The 16212-nt window shown below is 37.7% G+C and overlaps 1 protein-coding gene across 4 annotated transcripts in view; it reads right to left on the bottom strand.

The window, feature by feature from the left end:
- The window catches only part of LMBRD1 (LMBR1 domain containing 1), a 223914-nt gene that overhangs the window by 184987 nt on the left and 22715 nt on the right, over nucleotides 1-16212 (bottom strand). For all 4 annotated transcript variants that reach the window (XM_050950789.1, XM_050950792.1, XM_050950791.1 and 1 more), the window contains exons 4-5: nucleotides 3725-3822; nucleotides 972-1039 (exon numbers count right to left, since the gene is read on the bottom strand). In XM_050950789.1, the coding sequence (XP_050806746.1) occupies nucleotides 972-1039; nucleotides 3725-3822 (166 nt within the window). The remainder of the gene's footprint in view (nucleotides 1-971; nucleotides 1040-3724; nucleotides 3823-16212) is intronic.

Raw genomic sequence — 16212 nt, 5'->3', positions numbered from 1 at the left:
TTAAAAATTATACTGCAACAAGGAAATTTAGCATCCTCTGAGCAGAATTTGTGTAATTCAAACATTTTACATGTGGTTATCAAGTGAACATTTTTTATTACAGGCATTGTTACAGCTTTGAATTATTTTTTACACTATGGACTGCAGAGATATTGTTGTGGAGGGACGCCTCAACTAATCAGATCAAGAGAGTCATCTAGGAATATGCTTCAAGTTTTAGCCACGCAGCTAAAATGACTCATGAAGTAGTCATAAGCAAACCATATGCACAAGAAAACATGACAACCCCAAAACGGGTAAACAAGCAGTTTAAAAAAAACCACACCAAGATAAATAAGGTACACATGAACAGTTTCCACTCCATACGGCTAAATGCAGTGCCGTGCATGGTGTCAAATATCAGAGGGATAGCCGTGTTAGTCTGGATCTGTAAAAGCAGCAAAGAATCCTGTGACACCTTATAGACTAACAGACGTTTTGGAGCATGAGCTTTCGTGGGTGAATACATGCATCTGACGAAATGGTTATTCACCCACGAAAGCTCATGTTAAGATTTAAGATAGCACAGTCAGAAAAATCCAAAGTTAAAGCTGCATGCATAACTGGAATTCTGCCTCCTACGTGTATGCATCGAAATACAGTAGACAACATGAAACAGCTGGATAGTTTTCCTCAATTATAAAAATGGATTCAAATGTTTAAGATAGATCCCTGAAAATCTTGAGTATGAGAGTCTGTCCCCCCAAGATCTGTATATTATCAAGAATTTAAAACTCAACAGGGAAAAAAAAAATCCATTGTGGGTTTGATGTTAACGTAACCTACCCTAGCTTTGCTCTGGTGATTCAGGATATCAGAATCCTTAGAGAGTTTTTTTTTTTTTTTTAAATGATGCTATTTTTCACGTGACCTCTTCAATTATAATTTTTTCCTTTACTTTCACTTCAATAGATACACATGTATATACTTACCCAATTAGAAGAAGAACTGCGCAAACCATGAGAAATCCCAGAGTATACTTGAGTGCAGCTTGAAATTGCTGTATTTTAAATTAAACAAAAAGTGTTAATATATTGAATATATTAAAAAACCTGCATATTTTAACCAATAAAATCAAAGGATAGAATATTTAGTGGGACATGCTTTCTATAAAAATATTACTGTTTAACAAAACTAAAGAACTGGTTTCAAGAATGCAAACTTCTGCCTTAGTTAACAAGTCATATAGTTTGATGTTAAGAGTTAATAGCCATATGAAATTAAGATCTATCACACAATATATGCTCAGGCAACCTGCTCTGGCCAGATGTCACTGCTTTAAATGCTCTTGAACATCCATCTTGGTGTGCTATTCAATAGAGAAAAGGGCATTATACTAATAGACTAATCAGAACCTTCTTCTCCAGTCTGCTTGTACTATGAAGTATGTATCTGCAACATGCCCTAATCTGAACTCTAGTACTGCTATGGGGAGTTTGACTGACATTCTCCTAATGTGGCATTCAGAATAAATGCTAGTTTCAAGAGAGCACTGCTGCCTATTTTCATTTAATGACACTCTTTTGTAACATGGCCACCACAAAGACCTGTTCCTCCTTAGGAGAAATAACTAGTTTTCTGACTACATGACCTCAAAGCCATTTTTTCCATTCTTTTTACTTCAGAGCCCAGTTACAAAACACAGCTTCAGGAGACAATACCTGAGAGATTGCTATAGGGTACAGTATTTAAACACTGGATGTAGGTAAGGTTGGGACCAAGAGAATTGTTCCTTCTGCCCGACATTCTGCTAAAATGTGACTGCTACAATGGAGCACTGTGGAGGGCATTTCATGGACATTTAACATTAAGCTAAGTATTAATATTGCAACTAAACTGGACTCCTTAATTTAGCATATTTTTAAAGAAGCCTACTATGTTTCTTGTAACAGACGTAACCACCAACTTCTTCAAATTAAAAGACTTGAATGTCAGTGTATGTATTATTTTTAGGGCTGTTGATTAATTGCAATTAACTCATGTGATTAAACTTAAATTAATTGTGATCAATCACACTGTTAAACACAATACCAACTGAAATGTATTAAATATTTTGGATGTTTTTCTGCGTTTCCAAATATATTGATTTCTATTACAACACAGGATACAGGGTACAGTGCTCACTTTATATTATTTTTATGACAAATATTTGCACCATAAAAGTGATAAAATAGTATTTTTCAACTCACCTCAGGCAAGTACTATAGTACAATCTCTTTATCATGAAAGTGTAACTAATAAAATTAGATTTATATTGGTACATAACTGCACTCAAAAACGAAACAGTGTAAAACTTTAGAGCCTACAAGTCCACTCAGTCCTACTTCAGCCAGTTGCACAGACAAACAAGTTCGGTAACAATTTGCAGGAGATAATGTTGCCCGCTTTTTGTTTACAACATCACCTGAAAGTGAGAACAGGCATTCGCACGGCACTGTAGTAGCTGACATGGCAAGATATTTACGTGCCAGACATGATGAACATTCATGTGCCCCTTCACGCTTCAGCACCTATTCCAGAGGTCATGCTTCCATGCTCGTTAAAGGAAAAAAAAAAAGTGTTAATTAAATTAGTGACTGAACTCTTTGGGGTAGAATTGTATGTCTCCTGCTCAGTTTTACCCACACTCTGCTATATATTTCGTGTTATAGCAGTGTTGGTTGATGATCTAGCACTTGTTCGTTTTAAGAACACTTTCACAGCAGATTTGACAAAACACAAAGAAGGTACATGTGAGATTTCTAAAAATAGCTACAGCACTCAACCCAAGATTTAAGACTCTGAAGTGTTGCCCCAAATCTGAGAGGGATGAGGCGTGATGCATTCTTTCAAAAAAGTCTTAAAAGAGCAACACTCCAACGTGGAAACTACAGAACCTGAACCACCAAAAAAGAAAAATCAACCTTCTGCTGGTGGCATTCGACTCAGCTGATGAAAATGAACGTGTGCCAATATGCTGTGCTTTGGATCGTTATTGAGCAGAACCCATCATAGTCATGGACGCATGTCCTCTGGAATGGTATTGAAACATGAAGGGACATACGAATCTTAAGCACATGTGGCACGTAAATATCTTGCGAAGCCGGCTACTACAATGCCATGAGAATGCCTGTTCTCATTTTCAGGTGATGTTGTAAACAAAAAGCAGGCAGCATTATCTCCTGCAAATTGTAACCAGAATTGTTTGTCTGAGTGATTGGCTGAAGTAGGACTGAGTAGACTTTTAGGCTCTAAAGTTTTACATTGTTTCGTTTTTGAATGCAGTAATTTTTACACATTTGTAAGTTCAACGGTCATTATAAAGAGACTGCACTACAGTAATTGTAATGGCGAAAGTGAAAAATACTCTTTTCAGTGCTAACATTTGTAATAAAAATAAATAGAAAGTGAGCACTGTACACTTTGTATTCTGTGTGGTAATTGAAATCACTATATTTGAAAATGTAGAAAACATCCAAAAATATTTTTAACAAATGGTATTCTATTGTTCAATCTCGCGATTAATATTTTTCATCACTTGATAGCAATATTTATTTTGTTTAAAATTAACATCAGAGATAATGGTTCAACAAAAGGTACTCTGAACAGTTGAAGCAGAACAGATGTTAGACTTCATTATTATTTGGCTACTGTATTCAGACCTTAATAAAGAAGTCAAAGCCAGGTGTGGCATAAATGAACTTACGGAGCATGAGCTGGTATCATCCTCATCCTTCTCCTCATAATAGAAGTAGACAAAAGGGATCCACAAAAACACTGAGAACAATACAATGGAATACAAAGCTGAGGAGAGAAAAAAAGCAGACAAAAAATTAAATCCAAGTTGTGTTGGTTTACACTGTTACACCACAACAGCTAAAAATTAACTGGTAACGTAATCGAAATGTCTTAGGACTTCACCATTTCCTCTCATCCCAACTAAAAAAAGCTGCCATTCTGATAATTTACCTCTAGAACAAGTGGGTTGAGATTGCAGAGAGTCTACTCATTTGCTGGCCAGATAAGATATTTATTATGCATCAATCATTTAGAGGAACCCGTCAGGTCTCAATAATAACTCATAGTAACTGGTAATGCATGTTTTCAAATGGCATGCAATTATATGATCAAATTACCTGCAATTATTCCTACATATGTTGTCAGTCATGTGATCTTTAGAGCTAGTATGTCAAGACTTTTTTCGTACAAAATAAACCATCAGTAATTACTGAAGATATGTTTCACTTACAAATAAATCAGACTCCAACCATCAGTTCTTTTGAAAACTAGTATCCTATTGCCAATATACTGTCAGGAGTTAGAGAGAAAGGGGATATAGGACAGAAAACGTCAATACTCAGGATCCTTTCCATCCTCAAGGCCACAAAAATATAATTCTGTCACTGAGATTGAGCCCTTCCATCACAGAAGGGATGAGAAGAGGAAGAAGAAAAAAGCCACCAATTGCCAAAAAACTGGAATGAGTTGCTGGATCACTCCTTTGACACTTGTGGAGAAAAAGGAGCGGGAGGGGGGTGGGGGAGGAGGAAGAGAGTGTGAAGCCCTCCCTCACTGATGGGAAAGGATCAAATGACACACTCTCTCCTCTCCATCCTGCCTCACACTTCACAGCTGTGAATAGTTGACACCCACATATTTCCAGTAGCCATAGTGACAGAGCAAGAAAGAACAGACATGTGAAGGAAGAAGGGCACAATATGCCTAAAATGAGGGGGGGAGGGAGGGAGGAAGGAAGGCGGGGGGGAGAAGAGAGACAGATTAGACAGTTAGTTCTTTTAAAAAGTGACAGGAAACAATATTAAGTTCATGAACTAATTAACACATTTACTTGAAAGTCTTCAGAAAGTTGTCTTTCCTCAGATTACATGCTATAAGTTTAGGGGAGGATATTTGTTCTTATTAAAAGAAAATGAAAAATAATGCAAATCCTGTGCAGGAGCAGGATTTTATAATTGTACTATGAGAAGTAATGTATGATTTGATTTCATCCTGCCAGCCACCTTTTCTGAATAGCAGAAAGGAATGACAGACCAGAAAAATCCTTATCACTGATTACGGTCACCCTTTTGTTTTAGGATAAAATATAATGCCTACTATGGTTTCCTATATGTATTACAAATAAGGCATTCTAGTTAAATATACATTTCTTTGTTTTAAGGCTTTAGTAAGAGACAGGATCTTGTATTGTATCTATGCTAAGGAGATTAGAGGAATGTTGAGGGTGTGAGGCCCCAATGTGAATTGTTTTAGTTATAAAATTTAGCAAGGCTTGATTTACAATGTATTCCACTCAATATAAAATACTGCTGTCTGTATACATTGGAAGGTTTCTATAAGAGGTTGTTTGTGTGAATGAGGAATGCATGCATCAGGAAAAGATAAAGGTGTGAAAGCTATCACAAATGTCCAGATGGTCAAAAAAGAGAGAGAGACTTGGAAAGACAAGTAGACAACCAGAAAACATCCATTGTATCTTATGCTAAACATGTTAGCAGCATTAACTTCAGAGGTGAGGCAGGCAGCCCCAAAGGCGAGACAACAAATAGAAGATAACGATGGGAAGCCCAACAATAACCATCAAATGATAACAGCAGAAAACCCCAAGATTAATACCATTTTAAGGACTAATGATTATAGGATGACCTTCTCGGAGGTATATTGGAACGTTAACATCAAAAGGATGTACCAATTGAGAAGTAACTCAGTCACAAACTGAGACAGTAAAATCCATAGACTTCAACGGAGAAAAAAAGATAAAGAACAGGGTGCTCTGCCATGAGGCTTTGGGTTCGTCTTGCCACACTACAGGAGCATCAGATCACGACCAACAGCCGGGTGCCCCATCTGGCTGGCCACTAGGTTGATCCAGACTCTGAACTGGTAACTATAAACATCAACTGGCAAGAAAAGCATATGCTAACTGTTGTATTTTCAATAAATGCAGTGTATTTGCCTTTTCCTCTATAAAAGATTCCATTTGCTTTGTATAGCATAACACCTGTATGCACAAAATCCTCAATCTTATCTTAAAGTAATGACCAGCACCTCAATTAAAAGTAAATCTTAGCACATCTGAATATAAAATGACATACAAAATTAAAGAGAGATTTTGCCTAAATGACCTCATATTATTCCTATACATTCTAAGAAATTTAAATCCAACTAACATGAAAAGTCAAATAGAAATTAATCTCATCTCAAGAAAATGCTTGGTCCGCAACAGAACAGGCGGCCTGGTTACTGAAGAATGTTTTGGCTCTTCATCTTAAAAACACCATTTAATTTAAATTAAACTTGCAGTTTATTTACAGCAGGGGTTCTCAAACTGGGAATCAGGATCCCCCAAGGGACTGTGAGGTTATTATATGGGGGCGGTTGCAAGTTGTCAGCCTCTACCCCAAACTGCTTTTCCTCCAGCATTTATAACCCAGAGTTGAGTGTTCAATCCTTGAGGAGGCCATTTGGGGATTGGTCCTGCTTTGAGCAGGGAGTTGGACTAGACGATCTCCTGAGCTTCCTTCCAACCCTAATAATCTGTGATTCTATTGAAAAAAAAAAGTGTTTTTAATGTATAAGTTCGGTCGCACTCACGGGCTTGCTGTGTGAAAGGGGTCATCAGTACAGAAGTCTGAAAACCTCTGATTTACAGCACGTCGTCTAAATTCATAAACACACCTCTTAGGTAATGAGGTACAGCCCACAATCACTAGACCATTTCCTTCTTCAAAAAGCTGGAGAAAAACAAATTAAACTTGAATAGTCTTAAACCTGTGGGGTCTGGTGGTTATGGTAGTACGGCCACATGTAAAAGCAAACCTAAAAACTAATTTCTAGGCAGGCGACAGTGACTCTTCGGCAACAACCAACTGACACTTTCCTCTTAATGATGGTCAACAACTGATCTTGAATTTTGACTTGCATCAGAGAGGTAGACTTTCTTCCAGACATGCTGAAGTAAGCCCCTATGTATAAGTACTCCTTAGAAAGCAAAGAATTATTATTCTACATAATTATCCAGATAAGAGCTGGGCATTAAGCACTTCTGATATTTCAGATTCCTTTAAAGGTGTATCAATTCGGTCACCCAAAATTACTAGTTGTTTCCAAATGTAGGCAACAAAGTCTTGGATTCAACTTATGTATCTCTGCTAATATTGCCAGGAAGCTAGGTTGGAGGTCTAGAGATTAGTAAAATGTTAAAAAAGGCCTTGATCTTGAATTCAACAGACTAAGAGGATGGCTGGGTTTAGTTTGTGAAAACCCCTTTTTGCACTTGAGGCTAGATAAGCAATAAGGTTATTCAGTCCCTCATTTTTCCCCACTTTGGGACATACAGTAATCTGAAAAGAAGAAAGATGAGGTGAGCCAGCACGGGTCCTATGGTGTCATCAAGCCACATAACGAGACATTCAAGGTCAGGGCCTAGGATTGACATTCGGATATGAAAGGCAATAGTTTTATTGATCACTTGCCTCATATCTACTCTAGTGAGGGCAGAATGTAGTCCTTAGAACTTACATTCTGTGAAGTTACACACATCTTATTGGCTGTAATATACACATCTGCAAAAGACATGGTTCACTAACAAGTCCTTTGCACTAAGTAAAAATCAATCAGCATTTTTCATTTAACATCTTTGACCAAGGGATTTAAATAAGTCTGAGGTCAAAGAATTTCTGCTGTGCTTTTATTGTACTTTTAGAATAATGGATGATAAAATATAATTAATTCCAGTGGGATATTCAATATTTTAAAATACTGATTACTATTGTATACTCGATTTCTCTTGACATGTGCTATTGTGACGCTAGATCATTTGCTTCACTAGAAATGAGCTGGGATTGAGGTGATTAAAAGCACCATCCAGCAGAAAAAAAAAGTTGCATGCCACTTAACAAATGTATGCTTAAATTTAGTGCAAAGTGTAGAAAGCCGAACATAGCTACCCTAAGCAATACATTAAAAAGAAAGTTTGAAGAGATATGAAAAACTGCAAAGACTTTGAGATTTAAGATCAAAGGTGTTAAAACAAAAACATGCACACCTCTTATAAAATGGAAACAATGACCTGCCTATATATCTGGGTAGTCAGAGAACAGACGGTTCTCTGTCACACATTGGATCAGACATGCATCAACGATATTTCAGCATCTTCAAAGCCTCTGCTGGGTGGGGTCAGGATATCTTTAGGACAACTGAAATAGATTGATAATGTGGTAATCATGACTGTTATATGGTGCAGAAGTGTGGCCCTTGCACAACTAAATTTTTCAGTGTCAAAACTTATGGCACACATTCTTAACATTTGCCGGTTTGATTTTTTCATAAACAAGGAGATTAGACCATCCTGGCAAGCTGCAGTGTTGCACCAGAAGAGAAAAAGATGAGTGCAATGGAGACGTCATGTCCAACGCACAAAGAAGGTACACTTCTACAGGTTTACACAGCTGAAGTTGAAGCCAAACATGAAGGAGGCTGGAAGGTTCAACTGAGGGATTTAAGAGCCTAAACACTCCCATACTAACTCTTGCAGAAGAAGAGGACTGCAAGGGACCATTCAAGATGCATGTCCACTCTACGTGCCAGAACTGCTACATCATAGCCATGTGAATCTGTTGCTACTGCCTACATTTAAAGAGAAAACAATACACCTCATACATACTGTTTCAATAATCAAAAATTTAATCATAATAATCCTACTTTGTGGTGATTGAGTTAACCAGCTTTGACATCAAGCTAGGCAAAAAGAGATTAGCTGGAGGTAATCTACATTTAGTATTAAGCTAGTTACTGGAAAAAACTGTTTTCTGATAGGAAGCACAAACTCAAGAGTCTCAAATTCCCACTTCTCTACATTCACTCAATTTAAGAATGGCTATGTTGGGTCAAAGCAATGGACCATCTGGCCCAGAATCCTGTCTTTCGATAGTGGCCAATGTAAGCTGCTTCAGAGGAAGTGAGCAGACCAGGTTATCAAGTGATCCATCTCCTTCATCCATTCCCAGCTTCTGGCAAACAGAGGCTAGGATCATCATCCCTGCCCATCCCAGCTAATAGCCATTGACAGACATTCTCCATGAACTTGCCTAGCTCTTTTTTGAACTCTGTTATAGTCCTGGCCTTCACAACATCCTCTACCAAAAAAAGAGTTCCACAAGTTGACTGTGCATTGTGTGAAGAAATACTTTTTGTTTTAAACCTGCTGCCTATTAATTTCCATTTGGTGACCCCTAGCTCATGTTATGAGAAGTCATAAATAACTATTTACTTTCTCCACTGTCTTAACATACCTCCATCATCTCTTTTCCAAGTTGAATACTCCCAGTCTTATTAATCACACCTCAGAGGATAACTATTCCAAACCCCTAATCATTCTGGTTGCCCTTTGCTGTACCTTTTCCAATTCCAGTATATCTTTTTTGAAATGAGGAAACCAGATCTGCATGCAGTATTCAAGATGTAGATGTACCATGGATTTATATAGAGGCAATGATATTTTCTGTCTTATTATACCTTTCCTAATGATTTCCAACATTATTAGCTTTTTTGACTGCCGCTGCACACTGAGTGGATGTTTGAGAACTATCCACAATGCTCCAAGACCTCTTTGAGTGGTAACAGCTAATTTAGACCCCGTCATTTTGTATGTATAGTTGGGATTATATTTTCCAATTTGTATTATTTTGCATTTATCAACATTGAATTTCATCTGCCATTTTGTTACAAAGTCACTCAGTTTTGTGAGATTCCTTTGTAATTCTTCACAGTCTGCTTTGGATTTAACCATCTTGAATACTTTTGTATCATCTGCGAACTTTGCCACTGCACTGCTTACGCCTTTCTCTAGTTTATTTATAAATATGCTGAACAGTACTGGTCCCAGTACAAACCCCTGGGGGACACCACTATTTACCTCTCTACATTCTGAAAAACTGACCATTTATTCCTACCCTTGTGTCCTATCTTTTAACCAGTTCCTAATCCATGAGAAGATTTTCCCTCTTATCCGATGACAGCTTACTTTGCTTTAGAGCCTTCGGTGAGGGACTTTGTCAAAGGTTTTCAGAACATCTAAACAACAATATCCACAGGATCCCCCTTGTCCACATGTTTGTTGACTCCCTCAAATAATTCTAGTAGATTGATGAGGCATGACTTCCCTTTACAAAAGGCATGTTGACTCTTCCCCAACACATTGTATTCATTGAGGTGTCTGATAATACTGATCTTTACTACAGTTTCAACCAATTTGCCTGGTACTAAAGTTAGGCTTACCGGCCTGTAATTGTCAGGATAGCCTCTGGAGCCTTTTTTAAAAATTGACATATTAGCTATCCTCCAGTCATATGGTACAGAAGTTGATTTAAGTGATACCACACAGTTAGTAGCTGTGCAATTTCATAGTTGAGTTCCTTCTGAACTCTTGGTGACATATTACTGTTTAAATTTATCAGTTTGTTCCAAAATCTTCAACTCCTCAATCTGGGACAGTTCCTCAGATTTGTCACCTAAAAATAATGGCTCAAGTCTGAGAATCTGCCTCATGTGCTTAGCCATGAGGACTGATGCAAAAAGTTTTTCGTTTCTCGCAACGGCCTTATCTTCCTTGAGTGCAGTTTCAGCATCTCAATCACCCAGTGGCCCCCACTGGTTGTTTAGTAGGCTTCCTATTTCTGATGTGTTTAAAATTTTTTTGCTCTTACTTTGACTCTCTGGCTAACTGTTCTTGAAATTCTTTTTCGGCCTTCCTGATCATATTTTTACACTTCATTTACTAGAGTTTATGCTTCTTTCTATTTTCCTCAATAGGATTTAACATGCACTTTTTAAAGGATGATTTTTTTGCCTCTTTTACTTTACTGTTTAGCCACAGTGGCACTTTTTTGGTCCTCTGTTTTTTAATTTAGGGGGGTTATTTGTTTTGTAATGCAAGACAGGAGGAGACAATGATTGTTACACCATCACTTATTCAACACACATACAAATGGCAGCCAATCAGCATAACATGATGATTAACAGCCTCCTTTGTAAATGCATTAATATGCCATGTTGACCATAAACATTTTTTCCTCTCATTAAATTTATGCTAACACCGAAGTAATGCAATACATCAACACTGGCTGAACGAGAGTCTTTGATTTCACTTGGTAAGATTGAAAATGAAATGTTACAACAAAATGACATTCAGAAAACATTTTTCTTGAATTAAGAATGCACTGAAAGGAATGTTTAAAAGCTATGACAAAGTTTTTAACCTGGAGTCAAGAGTGCCCTCCCGTTTCTTTATAGATAAACAGAAATGTTTCAAAACCCTTTCTTAACATGTAGTGAATAGGGGCTGGGATTTCAAAGCAACAACTTAGCAGCCAACAGTCCTTGGTTTAATAGGGACTACTGATTTCTTCAGTGGTTAACCTGATTGTCCTTTTCCTCCTCCTGATGCCTGAAGACCATTTTTCTTTGCAGCTACAGTTCTGGCCAAACGGTAGATAATTCAGTTGCTGAAAACTTTATTTAATCTTTCAGGAATAACTAAGGTTTCAGAAGTTGATGCTATTTCATTTGGCTTTTGAGAGCAATAGCTTGGAGGACAGATTCTACACTGAAGGAAATGTTTTTATATAATCAGTTTGCCTACAATATGCAATATGACAATTTTTGAAGCATGTTTTAATCAGTGGACCATTCAGAAGCAGATTCATTACATGACTATAAAAAGATAACCATATGCTAAAGATTTTGATTACCTCTGCTGAAATAGGCCAGTGTGTGGGGAAAATATTATAGTTGTTGAAAACTCAAATGTACAAGTTCATTACAAAAATTCAATAAAACAAAATAGAGGCCTACTGAGCAAAATAAAATGTTAAATTTTGCAAATCTGTAGTCCAAACTGAACCTTGGAAAAGGTCATTTATAGGAAAAAAAACTTTCCTTACAACACTATTAGGATTATGAGTAACAAAGTACTGTACTTGTACTTCTGTTCAGGAAAAGAAAGCAGGAAGAAAAGATACTGAAGGCAGAGTAAACAAAACACTGCATTTACATATGAATTAAATATTCTTATTGCTCCTCTATGCTGCTCTATGAAAGCTGAGCTCACAAAACACAGGTTATTTTTTCAGAAGCAAGATTCTGAAGATTATGAGTATTAGCTATCCAGATTTTGAGAAAAGATTCCATAGGTCCAGACAGCAGAATATCAGAAACAAACAATGGCCTGCTCTGCCTAGCAGGCAGAAAGCTCTTGAGCCTGTAAAGAAATTAGAAAAGGTAAGGCCATTACCTTTGAAAGATTTGAGTTCTTAATGCGTACTATTTATCTTCATAGGAGAAGATTAGACACCTTAATCCATTTTCTTTATGTCACTTAAACTTAATATGTCTACAGTATGGTCTTCCTAAGTCAATTCAGTGGCATTCAAAACAATGTAGTCTGAAACAAAGATGGTACTTAGACAGTTATGGTCTTCTGAAGTTTGTATAGAAAGCACAGTTAAAGAGGATGACCAGTTTTCTTTCAGGATCACAGCTCTGAAAACGTGGCTCATCTCATCTGCAAAATACTATCTGTAAGAACGCAAAGGGAAGGTCATATCAATTTCTTCCTCAACAGAAGTAGAAGCTAAACGTGGACAAGAATGCTAAGGGCTACCCCACATGACAACTCCCGATTCAGGGTTTTTTCCCCCCAGGACAAAGAAACAGCTTTAAATGGTAGGAGCATGAGTTCTTAGTTAAAAATGTAGTAGACAGAACCCAGGGAAAAAGCGTTCTAATTTTTTTTCCCTATATCAGTTACTAATTAATTGGTTGGCATTCTTTATTCACAAACTTAAGTTTCACAGATTCAGTTACCCCCCACAAAACAACAAAATGCAAACTTTTTAGTAAGACAGTTTGTACAGTACAACCACCATCTGAAACAGCAAAAGGACTTCTCAACCAAAGAAGTCTAAGCCATACTCTTTCATTTTAGAATTTTAACAAGTTAAATTCTGAACCTTATCTAGGGAGGAATCCCACAACCAAAACCACCATCCCATGAAACAAACTATTTTATTAAAGAAATCATGATCCAGATGTTTTAACCGAGCACCCCTTGGGATTGGGAACCCATTGTACTAGACACCATACAAATACAAGCAGACAAGAGTTGAAAATCTAATGCAATCTACAGCTCAAGGCACAGTTCTAGAAGGACTTAGTTATTCTTTTCCATTGAGGTTATTAAACCAGATCCATCACAATGGATTCACCGGTAGCACATTAAGCAACATGACTAGCATCTTTACTGCACAGGTTACCTTACTCCCTCAAAACAGGTTCTTATTCATATATGAAGGATAACAACAGTGAAACAGTCAAGGCCAACTAAATTATTTTTAAGAAAGCCAATTGTGATGTTGCGGTTCTGGCGGGACCCAACTGAGAGTGCCAATTCAGGACCAATTGCTCAAACAGGGCAGTCACAGCCCAAGGCTGGGGTTTTTCCACCTCTAAGGCAAACCAAACCAGCCAAACAAAAAGGACTTCGGTTTTACCCCACTGGCTAACCACAAGTCACACAAGCAATTTCCTTAGACACACCAGTCTCCCAGTATCACCACCAGTGCCACCCGTCCTGGGATGAATGGTTATGAAAACCAACACCCCAGTAAAAGAGAAAGGTTCTCTTGATCCCAAAGAACCAAGCCCCAGACCCAGGTCAATATACACATTAGATCTTACCCACAAATCACGCTGTTGCCAATCCTTTAGAATCTAAAATCTAAAGGTTTATTCATAAAGGGAAAGAGATAGAGATGAGAGCTAGAATTGGTTAAATGGAATCAATTACATACAGTAATGGCAAAGTTCTTAGTTCAGGCTTGTAGCAGTGATGGAGTAAACTGCAGGTGCAAATCAAGTCTCTGGAGAACATCCCCCACTGGGATGGGTCCTCAGTCCCTTGTGTAGAGCTTCAGCTTGTAGCAAAATCCCTCCAGATGTAAGAAGCAGGATTGAAGACAAAAAGGAGATGAGGCCTCCGCCTTATATAGGCTTTTCCAGGTGCACGAACACTTCTTTGTTCTTACTGTGGAAAGTTACAGCAAAATGGAGTCTGCAGTCACATGGGCCAGTTTCTGCACACCCTGCTGAGTCACAGGGCATAACTGCCTTCTCTCCATGGGACAATTGTGTAGGTGATGGTCCTTAATGGGCCATCAAGCAGGCTAAACAGAGCTGACACCAACTTGTCTGGGATCTCTCCCAGTAACACAACACAAGTTTGCAATACAGACAGCATACAGCCAATATTCATAACTTCAACTACCAAAATGCTACAGACATACAGACAGCATAATCATAACCAGTAATCCATAACCTGGTCTTAGACACCTTATATGACCCCCTTTACCTAGGATTTGGTGCCACTACAGGACCTTGGTTGCAACCCATGTTCTATATGGTCCCAGTTTATATCAATAACGTCACACCAATGTACACTTCATACTGTATTAGTAAAATATAACTAAGTAAGGAACTCTGTATTATAGTAGTCTAACTTGACTGTTCCAGAAACATGAAATACCTTTATTGCACACTGTTATACAACGAATTATTCAGTAGTCTTTCTAGATGTACATATGCAGAAGGTATGCAATAAAACTCATCCTTATTCCACTGCACTAATAAAATGGTTTTTAGAAGCCGTTTTTATTCACACAGAGTTTGGTCAATCTCAAGATATCACACTGGAACACTAAAGTTGAATTTATTACAAACTACTATTGATTTTTTGCTGCAATTTCTAAGGGAGTACAAGACAAAAAATAAATGGGCATTTGCTGATAACAGATTTGAAAATTTTCATATTCTAATAATAATAATGTTGTTCCTACTTCTCTCTCATTAGCATCTTCTACCCATATGTGCAAGTTAACTTTCAATCCTTACCTCTCTACCCTTTGTAAATTCTTTGAGACAGTGACGGTCTCATTTCTACATTACTTGACACAATGGAAGTCCCTAAACCTGAATCTGAGCCTTGAAGTAACAGTTTTAGTTAGTATGTCTGATATTAAACTTAGTTTCTCCTATGCTCAGTTCATCTAATTACTCTTGAAACATTATCTTGTACTACAGTAAGCCTCCTTCCAGTGTCAGTTGCATCCTTCAGATACTTGTAGGCCATTATGTTCCACATTAGGGGCTTTATAATCTATAGTTATTCAGACTGTACTTCCATTGATTTTAATCATTTTATCAATTTTCCAAATTTGCTCTAACGTATCTATTTTACGGTTATTGATGTGTCCAGGAACTTGTATGCAGAAACCAGATAAGCATATCTACTGGCAAATCATACTAGCAAGTCTGATGTGACCCCAAAAGAATACATCAAAAGGTTAAAAAAACCTGACATATTTATGGAAGTATGGCCTTCTGCAGAAGTAATAGTTCATAATCCTAGTACATTAGCCACTTGGGTACTTAAGTAATCTGTACTAGCACTCTTCACATAAGTCTCAAGAAAATTCCCATCACTGCAATACCACTCCTACAGCTCTTCAGTATCCCAAAGAAACCTTCAATACATAATCACTTAAATTCTCTCTTTCTAGAAATATTTAATTTTGCATGAAAAATAAAAACACAGGAAGAGCTGGGGGAGGACAGACCCAGCTCACCAAACTACCACTTCACTCATCAGCCAACTGAGCCAGCAGCTATTCAAAAGAAGTGCTGCTCTCTGCCTCACAAATCCGATGCCTTAAGCTTAGTCATCCTGGGCCTTGCTACAGGTTCAGCACATCCTGCAGTCAGAAAAGGGTGTATTTCTAGTGGGATCTTGGCCCTGCAGAATTTAACATTTTTCGGTGACCTGGAAGAAAATCAGTGAAAGTCTGTAAGGGGAGTGGTAAATAAAACAGGACAGGTCACTGATACAGTGCAATCCGTATTGCTCTAAGTTACATGCAAGCAAACTATACACATTTCAATACAACTAACTGTAAATCTAACAAAAATGTAGGCCATGCTTACAGGATGGGGGCTACTCATGGAAGCAAGAACTCTGAAAAAATATTTGCGGATCATGGCGGACAATCAGATGCATTTCCGGTGCAACACTGTGGCCAAAAGGGCTAATGCAATCCTCAGATTAGAGGTCCCCAAACTGCAGGC

Source organism: Gopherus flavomarginatus, chromosome 4 (genome assembly GCF_025201925.1).
Source record: "Gopherus flavomarginatus isolate rGopFla2 chromosome 4, rGopFla2.mat.asm, whole genome shotgun sequence".
Classification (NCBI taxonomy): domain Eukaryota; kingdom Metazoa; phylum Chordata; order Testudines; family Testudinidae; genus Gopherus; species Gopherus flavomarginatus.
This window is presented reverse-complemented; position numbering and strand designations above follow the sequence as displayed.